The 10999-nt window shown below is 55.2% G+C and overlaps 1 protein-coding gene across 2 annotated transcripts in view; it reads left to right on the plus strand.

Annotated features, from left to right (window-relative positions):
- The window catches only part of COLEC11 (collectin subfamily member 11), a 41162-nt gene extending 33558 nt beyond the window's left edge, over positions 1 to 7604 (plus strand). For both annotated transcript variants that reach the window (XM_003798561.3, XM_023518422.1), the window contains 4 exons: positions 995 to 1066; positions 3365 to 3418; positions 6567 to 6662; positions 6791 to 7604. In XM_003798561.3, coding sequence (XP_003798609.1) covers positions 995 to 1066; positions 3365 to 3418; positions 6567 to 6662; positions 6791 to 7182 — 614 coding nt within the window. In that variant the 3' untranslated portion in view covers positions 7183 to 7604. The remainder of the gene's footprint in view (positions 1 to 994; positions 1067 to 3364; positions 3419 to 6566; positions 6663 to 6790) is intronic.
- The last annotated feature ends 3395 nt before the right edge of the window (positions 7605 to 10999 follow it).

Consider the following 10999-nt stretch of genomic DNA (forward strand, 5'->3'; position numbering starts at 1 on the left):
TGTGTGTGTGTGTGTGTGTGTGTGTGTGTGTGATGTGTGTCTGGACACCTGTGCATGTGTGTGTGTGTGTGATGTGTGTCTGGTCACCTGTCTGTGTGTGTGTGTGTGATGTGTGTCTGGTCACGTGTGTGTGTGTGTGTGTGATGTGTGTCTGGTCACCTGTGCATGTGTGTGATGTGTGTGTGATGTGTGTCTGGTCACCTGTGCATGTGTGTGTGATGTGTGTCTGGTCACCTGACTCTGTGTGTGTGTGTGTGTGTGATGTGTGTCTGGTCACCTGTGTGTGTGTGATGTGTATCTGGTCACCTCTGTGTGTGTGTGATGTGTGTCAGGTCACCTGTGTGTGTGTGTGTGTGTGAGATGTGTGTCAGGTCACCTGTGTGTGTGTGATGTGTGTCAGTCACCTGTGTGTGTGATGTGTGTCTGGTCACCTCTGTGTGTGTGTGTGATGTGTGTCAGGTCACCTGTGTGTGTGATGTGTGTCTGATGTGTGTCTGGTCACGAGTGTGTGTGTATGTGTGTGATGTGTGTCTGGTCATGTGTACGTGTGTATGTGTGTGATGTGTGTCTGGTCGTGTGTGTGTGTGTATGTGTGTGATGTGTGTCTGGTCATGTGTGTGTGATGTGTGTCAGTCACCTGTGTATGTGATGTGTGTCTGGTCGTGTGTGTGTGTGTGTGAGTGATGTGTGTCAGGTCACCTGTGTGTGTGTATGTATGTGATGTGTGTCTGGTCACGAGTGTGTGTATATGTGTGTGGTGTGTGTCTGGTCATGTGTGTGTGTGTGATGTGTGTCAGGTCACCTGTGTGTGTATGTATGTGTGTCTGGTCGTGTGTGTGTGTATATGTGTCAGGTCACCTGTGTGTGTGTGTGATGTGTGTCAGGTCACCTGTGTGTGTGATGTGTGTCAGGTCACCTGTGTGTGCTGTTGAGGAGGAGGACGTCACTGCATCCCCTGAGCATCAACCAACCTTGATCTTGTTGTTTTCTACAGGAGACATGGGGGACAAAGGACAGAAAGGCAGTGTGGGTCGCCATGGAAAGATTGGTCCCATTGGCTCAAAAGGTATTTGTGATGCGATTCTCTCCTCATCCCCCTGCCCAGGCTCATTGTTGACACTGGACACCTGAGATGGCCATGGGCTGAACCTGCCCCCTGCTTCTTGCTCATTCGTGTCATGCATGAATGGTTCTGTCACACTTGCCCTTCAGGTGCGGCTAGCTCAGAGCAAGTGGCTGGTTCTGTGCCCAGGGGGGTGAGGGCTCCCCATTTGGCAGGGCTTACCCTATGCCCAGCAGGAGGCTCTGAGCAGGTGCTTGAGCCAGATCTTGACCTCCTAGCTGCAACTTCTGTAATGAGTTGGTTAAAGCCCTCAGAGCCTCTTTTAAGTGACTGAGGGACCAAGGTGGGAAGCAGCACGTCTCTGTACCCACGGTGTGGGGTCCTGACTTTTTGAGATGATAGGACGGCTCTCAGGGAGGACAGGGTGTGGAAGGCAGTAGGTGGGCCCAGGTAATACCCATAGCTTCAAATCCCAGCATCTCTGTGGCTGCATTTGACTCACACCACATTGGTGAGGAGGGTGGATCGGGTCACGCTATCCCTGTGACGAGGACAGTTCAGGGGCCCCTCACAATCGCTCTGCCCTCAGTCCCTGCTCACCAAGTCAGCATGCGTCCTCTTAAGTGCCGGTTTGTTCCTGCCTGTGCGGGGGTCTCCCTCCGAGGCTCGCTGTGGTCAGCAATGTGAACATGGAGCTGGGGAGGTTGGTGGAGGGTGCGGAGCTGCCCTGAGACCTTGTAGGGAGTCTGTTGCGTCTGCCTTGGGGTGGGTTAAGCCAGGGCCCCTGAGGGCACACTGTGGGGCTGGAGCTGAGTGGGCACGTTCCCTCCTCCTGTCCCACCTGGCCTGTCCCTGGTAGAAAGCGGCCTTTGGCCTTGAAGGTAGGGGGCAACTCAGCAGGGAGCACACACAAGCCTGGTCAGGAGTGACAGGTATGCTTTCAGAAACCTAAATAAATTCTATTTTAAGTGTACAGTACAGTGGCATCAAGCATATTTGCAGAGCTGTACAGCCATCACCACTATTTCCCAAATGTTTTCATTGCTCCAAAGAGACTCTCCGCCCCAGTTCAGCAGCGGCTCCGCGATCTTCCTCCTCCAGGCTCTGGAACCTCGGCTCTGCTCTGTCCCTGTGAACTTAGTGTTCCTGATGTGTCACTTGAGGGGAATCGTGGCGATACTTTTCTTTCTGTGTCTTGCATGTTTCACTCAGTGTAACGTGTTCAAGGCTCACCTGTGTCCTAGACTGTGTCAGGTCTCTTCCCTCCCTGAGGCCAAGGAATCTCCCACCGCTGGGTGACCACACTCCCTGCTCCCTTCACCTGCTGATGGACACTGGGGTTGTTTTCGCCTGTGACCAGCGTGCATGACGTGCTGCTGTGCAGTGGGGCTGTGTGCACACTCAGCACACGCCTGCGCCCAGCCGGTCCTGGTGTCACACCCGAGGCAGCCTGCCAAGACCACCTCCATGGACTTTGCTCCTTTGATCTGATTTGTCCGAGATGAGATGTCACCTGGAGCTTGTCAGCTGCACTTACATTTTCACGGCCTTGGATTGGTGTAAAGCACAGAAGTGGGTGGGGAGCTGCTATGCTGTCCCCTCTTGTGTGGGTGGATCTCAGTCTGCAGACGTCACGCAGCCGTGTAGGTGTTCCCAGTGTGAAGACAGACAAGGCTTTAGGAATGTGCATGGGCCCTAACATGAAGCTCCTGGTTTACTGTCAGAGCCGTTAGAAAGCTGCTTTGCCAACACTGTGCTCACCCCCTTCATTTATAAGCTGAGAAAAGCCAAGGTGAGCAGGGGCCAAGTGGCTGGTCCCACCTGACAGGCCAGGCATCTGGGCCCTTCCAGGACAGGACGCTACCTCAAGCAGAGGCTGTGAGCGGTGTCATCTTTTTATCTCTAAGGTCCCTGGGCTCGCAGTGGCTGCTCTGTCTGGATTCGCTGCTGTCACGGGACGTGCAGGAGCCATCAGAGGCCATCTCCCCTTCCTCATGTTAGGGCTCATGGGACAGTGTCTGCAAAGTGTTCTGTCAAACGTCTTGATTTTCCAGAATTGACTTGATGAACGATTGCCTGACAATCCCTAAAACCCCACAATGTGTAATACAGATAATATGAATAGAGCCTGAAGAATTAGTTCCCTGTGGAATCCAGCCTACACTTTCTGGCAGAAGCAGGGCCAAGGAGAAAGCCCAGCACTGTGTGCAACAGAAATACCATTCTAAACCTTGATATTTTAGAACTTGTGGGGTGTGTCCACCTCTGCTTGGTGACTTTGACCTTCCTTTTCATTTTCAGGTGAGAAAGGGGATACTGGTGACATAGGACCCCCTGGCCCTAATGGAGAACCAGGTATGGCAGAGAGGGTCCAAGCATTTTTTAATAAAATGCATTAAAAATTGTGCTTTTGAAAAAAATGTAAACCATTAAATAAAAATACAACGGGCTGGCAAGCAGGGCACACGTGCCTGACGATCGTGCTCTCACATCGGTGTTCCAGACTTCGATTTCCTTTTGCCTGAGGTTTGAATGACTGACCCTCACAGGGCTATGGGCAGCCTGCCTGGTCTGCATTATTGTATTTAGGCCCGGATACCCTGTCCTCACATGGTCAGTCCTCACGTCCAGGTGCTCCTGGCCCCCAGGCCCCGTCCTTGTACTTTCTGGGTCATGGCCTCCTGTAGGCGTCCTTGCAGCTGCTCTCCCACAGCCTTCTGCTGAGACCGAAAAGCTCCCCAGGGACCTCTGGTCCAGCTCAGGGAGCCTTAGGTGAGCTCCCTGGTGAGCACCCACCTCCCGATGCCAAGGGACTAAGATGGGGCCTCCCATCCCCTCTGCCTGCTTCCTGCCATCCATCTCTGTTCTCTCCTTCTCTCTACTGCTGCTCTGTTCTCCCCACAGGGCAGGGCAGTTACTCCCATTCCCTGGACCTTGCCCCTGAGCACCCCACGCCCCGGCCCACTCCTGCACACCCCACACCCCAGCAGGCCCTACACTGCAGCCCCCACCTCCATATATCCCCACCCATACCTGCACACCCTACACTCACCCCCCCCCCCAGGCGTCCTCAAACTACGGCCCACAGGCTACATGCGGCCCGTGTAGGACATTTACCCAGCCTGCCAGGTGTTTTTGCCGCTGTTGCCTGTCCTGTTTTGCAGCTGACTCGTCCGGGGGCCGCAGTAGGGCCCTCTAACAGTCTGAGGGACAGTGAACTGGCCCCCTATTTAAAAGTTTGAGGATCCCTGCCCTATACCCTAGACGACCCCCACACACCACACACCCTGGCTCACCCCTCTCCCCCACATGCCCTATACCCCAGCCCACCGCCTGCACACCACACACCCTGGCCCACCCCCTGCACATCCTGGTTCACCTCCTCTCCCCCATGTGCCCCACACCACAGCCCACCGCCTGCACACCACACACCCTGGCCCATCCCCTCTCCCTCACATGTCCTACACCCCGGAACACCCCCTGCACACACTGGCCCGGCCCCTCTCCCCCATGTGCCCCACACCCTGACCTTCCCCCGGCACCCACCTGCTAAAATAGGCCTTTCTCCCCCAGACGTGTGCACCGCTGCACCCCCTAGCTGTGTGGGCCATACAGAAGGCACAGAAGGCCGTCTCCTAGAAAGATCTGATGCCCGGGTGCTGGAGCAAGGACAGGCAGTAGATTTCTGGGTAAAAATCTCTGTTCAGAACGCGCCTCACATACCAGAGAGGAGGAGGAGTGACCGCTTGAGAGTGGCCTTCCCTGAAACTTGGTCAGTGCCAGTGTATCTGAAATCTGCTATCATTGGAAGGGACCAAGTGCCCTTCTCCTGGGGCCACACCCTAGCCCCTGTAAATACGAACAACTTGGTTGAAATATTGGGGAGGTAAGAGAACAGGGTGAGGGGCCTGGAAGGGGAGGGATGCCCCGTGGTTGAGTCTGCACCGCTAGGTAAGAGGCCCTGGAGGGTCATGTGGGTCAGAAAGTTCAGGAGAAAGACAAGGATAGGAATCCACCTCCTTCCTCCTGGACTCTCTCCGGAAAGCCTCTATTGTCTCAGGCCTCAGTGAGCTTGAAGCTAAAATGTATGTTACATAAAACTTCCATTAAAACAAGCAACATAATCCCAAACAAACCATAGCAACAATCAATTTTCAAATGTCCAATGTGAGCACACAGGCTGTGTGTGAGAAGCAGGGAGGTGTAGGGGTTCTAAGAAGCCGGCTCAGCTTCAGCTGCAGAGGGGAGCAAGGCTGACGGGCCCAGGCCCCGAGGAGAGACGGCAGGCCGTGGAGGCAGAGGGCAGGGGCCTGTTCATGGGGCCCCCCCAGAGGACCAGCAGAGAGGCACAATCTGGGGAGTGGTCTGCACTCCCATGAGGGATGGTTGACTTTGATTCATTTTGTCACTCAGCCCTAGGGGCCTGTGAGCACCCGTGTGTTCTGGGCACTCTGCTGCTGGGGCTTCCTGTCCATCCAGGGGGCACAAAGAGCAGCTTTCCCTGCCATTCAGGCCAGACTGCCTGCCTGGGCTAGAAGCTGCGCTCCACACCCTCGGTGGGATGTTGGCCGGGGAGACTCTCTGCTCTGTGCACAGCAGGGGTGACCACGGCCTGTGCCCCGTATAGAGCGCTGACAGCCTCATGTAGGGTGAGCGCTGAGGCAACATCACGTAGAAGGACGGGAGATACGACCCTTATCTCAGCCAGGAGGCAGCTTCTCACTTCTCTGCTCCCACCTCCTGCTCTGCCCCCACCTCCTGCTGGTCCTGGACACTCAAGTTGTTCTCTCTCTTTGTGAGAATGGAGGTGTCTTCATCTCTGATGTCCCTTCCTGCCAGCCGCCTTCCAGCATCATTTAGACACATATGTGTTTCTTACCTCAAAACTGAGCAAAGCTGTTTGAAAGCCCCTCCACCCTCCCAGGCTCTCAGCCCCTTGGCAGCTCCACATCTGATCTCCTGAGAGTTCTTACCCAGGCCTCAGTTTCCCCTCCCACCCCTGACCTCTGAGTACTCAGCCATCCTTCCTTCACCCTGGACGCCCCTAGGCCACATGCCCCTCCGGCCTGTGGGTGATCCAGGTGTGTGGCTGCTCTGAGCTCCCTCCCCGAGTCCCTCATGTCACATTCATGCCTGTGATGCTAGTTCTGACCCTCCCCCTTATGTCTGTGGGTCCCACACCCAGCCAGCTATGCACGGTCTTTCCTGGAGCCCCTCACTGGACAGTGGTGTCTCCTTCAGCTCCTCTGTCCAGCCTTCCACACTCCCTCCCGTGGGCACTGCCCCCACTTTTCCAAATGTTCCAGACTCACTCCCTGGTGCCCTCTGGTTACTGCCCTGCTCTGCTCCGTCCCCACCCCTGCATCTGGGTGAGGCTGGAGATCATCACCCTGACAGCCCCCCCCCCCAATCCTCCCACCTTCTCAAAGGCCTGCGCAGTGCGGGTGGGACCCTCTTCCCTGAGCTGCCCTGGTCCAGCCTCTGACCCAGGCTGTCCCCGCAGGCATCCCCTGTGAATGCAGCCAGCTGCGGAAGGCCATCGGGGAGATGGACAACCAGGTGTCCCAGCTAATGGCGGAGCTGAAGTTCATCAAGAGCGGTAGGTCGTCCTGCTGCCTTCCCCTGCCTCCCGCCCGGTCCCCGCTGTGCTGGCAGGGGCACCGCCAGGTGTGGGCCGCCCAGTTTGTCCCAGCAGGGCTCACCTTCCAGCACTGCCCTGCCCTGCAGCTGTCGCCGGCGTGCGGGAGACGGACAGCAAGATCTACCTGCTGGTGAAGGAGGAGAAGCGGTACGCCGAGGCGCAGCTGTCCTGCCAGGGCCGCGGCGGCACCCTGGGGATGCCCAAGGACGAGGCCGCCAACGGCCTGATGGCCGCCTACGTGGCGCAGGCGGGGCTGGCGCGCGTCTTCATCGGCATCAATGACCTGGAGCGCGAGGGCGCCTTCGTGTACTCCGACCGCTCCCCCATGCAGACCTTCAACAAGTGGCGCAGCGGCGAGCCCAACAACGCCTACGACGAGGAGGACTGCGTGGAGCTGGTGGCCTCGGGGGGCTGGAACGACGTGGCCTGCCACATCACCATGTACTTCCTGTGCGAGTTCGACAAGGAGAGCGTCTGAGCGCCCGGACCCCGCACCCCAGGGCTCTGGGCGCAGGGTGGGGTGCGGCTGCGGGGCAGAGGGGGTAGTGTTTCCGGGAGTTAGAGCTCCACTGCCTGTATTCGTCGCCCAGATGTTCGTTATGTGATTATTAGTGCTCAGATTTGCACTTCCACAAAGCTCTCGCCTTCCTCCCAACTCTAAGATCAAATCTTTAACTATCTCAGTAGTTGATTAAGCATCACACAATTAAGGGTAGTAGGGTCCTGAATGACTGACTCTCTCTTCACTTCTGTATGGAAGAGAACCCACCTAACTCTGAGCAAAGTTCCTGTAAATTATGTTAATGTACAGGTTCCTTTCCGCATTTATCCAAGTATTCAATGTTGCTTTGCTTCAAACCCAGATTCCAAAACAACAATATAAATTCTCAGACTTTATTATGAGACGTGTTGTCATTTGTTCCCTCCCTTCTTTCCTCCCTCCTTCCTTCCTCCCTCCCTCCTTCCTTCCCTCCCTTCCTTCCTTCCTCCCTCCCTCCCTCACTCCCTCCTTCCTTCCTTCCCTTCCTCCCTCCCTTCCTTCCTTCCTTCCTTCCTTTCTTTTTCTTTTTTTGACAGAGTCTCATGCTGTTGCCCAGGATGGAGTGCTGTGGGGTTGGCCTTGCTCACAGCAACCTCAAACTCTTAGGCTCAAGCGAGCCTCTTTTCTCAGTCTCCTGAGTATCTGGGACTACAGGTGTCCACCACAACACCCAGCTAGTTTTTCTACTTTTAGTAGAGATGGGGTGTCACTCTTGCTCAGGCTGGTCTCGTGCTGAGCTCAGAGGATCCTCCTGCCTCGGCCTCCCAGGGTGCTGGGATTACAGGTGTGAACTCTCCCACCTGGACCATAAGTTCTCTTAATTTCTTCAATACTTATCTTAGCTATGGATTACTGTATAACAGATTACCCCCAAACTAAGTGGCTTAAGGCAGAACAATTTAGGAATTTCCAGGGCTAGGTACACTGCTTCAGGGTCTTTCTCCAGCTAGAACCAAGATTGACCATTATGAGGTTTGGGCAGCATTCAGCTCCTCAGGAGCCTCTGGACTCAGCCTTGGCTTCTTGCTGGCTGTGGGTCAGAGCTGCCCTTGGTCCCGTGTCATGTGGGCCTGTCTTGGGCAGCTCACAGCATGACTGCACCAGGTCCAGCTCACACAGGGGGGTGAATACCAGGAGGCAGGGACCCTCAGAGCCATTTCAGAAGTTGCCAGCACACTACTCTCAGTTCTTTTCTTTTTTTGTATTTTAGAATCCCTAATAAATATCCTCAGTTCTCAAAGAAAACACACGTACGTGCACACACAACCAGACTGGTGTCGTGGGGTCCCATATTTCTGAGTGTCTTTCAAGGGAGGCCCTGGCTGTCCTTTGTTCTGGTCATCTCTTTCAGACTGTGCAGAGAGAACTGCTTTGAAAGATAAAGACAGTAGCTCCCTGCCCCTGCCAGCCCCTTCGGAGAAAATGGCAGGCATGGCTGCTGCCCAGTTAATAGAGGGCTGGCATAACTCTACTTGCTGGAAAAGGTCCGGGTCTGCTTCTCCTCAAACCTGCTGAAATGGGGGCTCAGGGACCTGCCCAGAGAGGCCACTACCCTGGCCACTGCGGTCATCGTAAGTAACTAAATCCTTTGTCTCTGATCTAGGAGTCTTGTGTCTTTTGCCAATATCCATGATACTGAGGCTGTAAGTTGAGTAAAATGTCATATTTTTCATAGTTCTAGACAGGAGTTTCTTGATAGATCCATAAATTGAATCATTCATCTCCTCGGAAGGTCATAGCAAATTTACTCAGGAACGCTGGGTGTGAGAGGTCCTGGTGCGGTTGGGGTAGAATGCAGATGTAAGTGGAGGATGGGAGCCAGAGCAGCAGGGCCCTGCCTCTGCTGGTGGAAGGGATGGGCACAAGCTGCCAGGGTTTTGCGTCCTCTGCCCAGGCTGCGTATGAGAGGCCAGTTCTTCCTCCCACTCATGCTTACGTCCTTTGGGTGCATACAAGCTGCTCCATCTGCAAATCCACCGGCTTCCTGCTTGGCCACTCATCCATCCCCCCTCACAATGCTCCCTAAACCTCTGCTCTGTCTGCAGCGGACCCAGCAGGAAGGCCCTTCCCATTGTCTGAAGTGTGGGGGCTGCGGTGGTAGTGCAGGGGTGTGGGGAGGGCTGTCACCCGGCAGAGTGTCTCCTTGGTGGGTGGGTAAGTCCCCACCACTGGGCCCCACTCCTGGCCCACCCCGGCTCGGCTCTTCATGATCTGCAAACACATGGTTTACTCGGAGACTTGAGCAGACCGTGTCAGATGGGCAGGGGTGCCACTTGTGTGGTCACACGGGAACTGTGGCTATACTTCAGTGGCGATGCATTCAAGGTGACATGTACATACACGGTATAAGAAGCATCCTTCAACCCTTGTTCTCAATCAACTTTGCTCCAGATGGGGGTTACTCTTTCCAGACCTTTACCACACACACACACCCACACACATACACACCCACCCACGTCTACATACGGGTCTATGCGACCATTTTAAGAATGACTGTCTAATGGCTCACAGTCACTCCTTACCTCTCTTTTCTGCTGACAACACATCTTAGAACCTTCCCAGGCAGGTCTTGGGATTGCCTTGCCCCCTCCTCCTGCCGCAGAGCACAGGGTTTGTAAGGGTGAGGATGTGGTGACCTCCCACAGAGCTCTGAGAAGCCCTTCTTCTTGGGAGAAACATTTGTGTTGTCCCCACGTCCTCCCCCTTATGAATGACACAGCAATCAGGATCCTTGATCATGCGATAGCACCTCACCTGGACACTGAGCAAGCATGCTGACAGCCTTGGTGGGTGCTGCCCAGGCTCCAAACAGGTGAGTGGGAATGCGAGGATGCCATGTGGGGATGTCCTAGCCAGCCTCTCCTGCTGCTCTGGGTGTTACAAGCCTGGGGCTTGGAGCTGTGAGGAGGGGAGTACTTTGGCCCAGAGTGGCTTGTCCTGTTTAAGGAGGAGGAGCTCTCTTAAGGACTAGAGGTCTATATTTAATGGACAAGTCTTACCCATCATGCAGACTTCTCCCAAACATGTGTAGCCAGCGGGAATGTGCCATGGTTAAGCTGTCATGATGCTTGAGCCTACTCTGCCATGGCTGAGGGTCCCGCCGCTCCTGGCCCTAAAAGGCCTCATGCCACACTGGGGGTGTTGGTCTCTGTCCTCACCATGCCTTCCACCTCTTCCTCACCTGTCTGGCAGCACCTGCTGCTCATGACACCTCCCTGCAGCCCCACACCCAGCATCCTGGAGTGCAGGGTGGGGGCACTGCTCACATAACGGGTGGAGACACCACTTCCCCGTGCAGATTCTCCCCATTACCTGGTCACCAGGACTCCCTGCCAGCCCAGCCCTTGGCTCCACAGGGCTGTCCTCAGCGTTTTTGCCCAAATGCCCCCAGGGCTGAGGGCTGCCTCTCCCTCCTTCTCCTGGCCCTGTTGCCAACCCAAGGGTTCTTTTGCCTTCTTCCCCGTCAACTTGGGCAAACAGCCACCTGTTCCACAGCTCATGAGATGATTCGGCCGTGTCCCCAGCTGGACAGGCCTTTGATTGACAGTGTGAGCTTCACTAAGTTCCACAGACTCCTTAAGCCTCAGTTTTCTCATTTGTGGAATTTACAATTCTTATTTTAACTAAATGATTCTTGTGCCTACTGCTGGGCCTTGTGAAGTTGTATGAGACAATGCCCGGGGGGCACCCAGCATGGCTGAGTGCTGAGTCCTTGGCTCACAGACAGGGAAGCCCCAGGTAAAGGTAGTGATGA

Source organism: Otolemur garnettii, unplaced genomic scaffold, assembly GCF_000181295.1.
Source record: "Otolemur garnettii isolate 467f Iridium unplaced genomic scaffold, OtoGar3 scaffold00139, whole genome shotgun sequence".
NCBI classification, from domain to species: domain Eukaryota; kingdom Metazoa; phylum Chordata; class Mammalia; order Primates; family Galagidae; genus Otolemur; species Otolemur garnettii.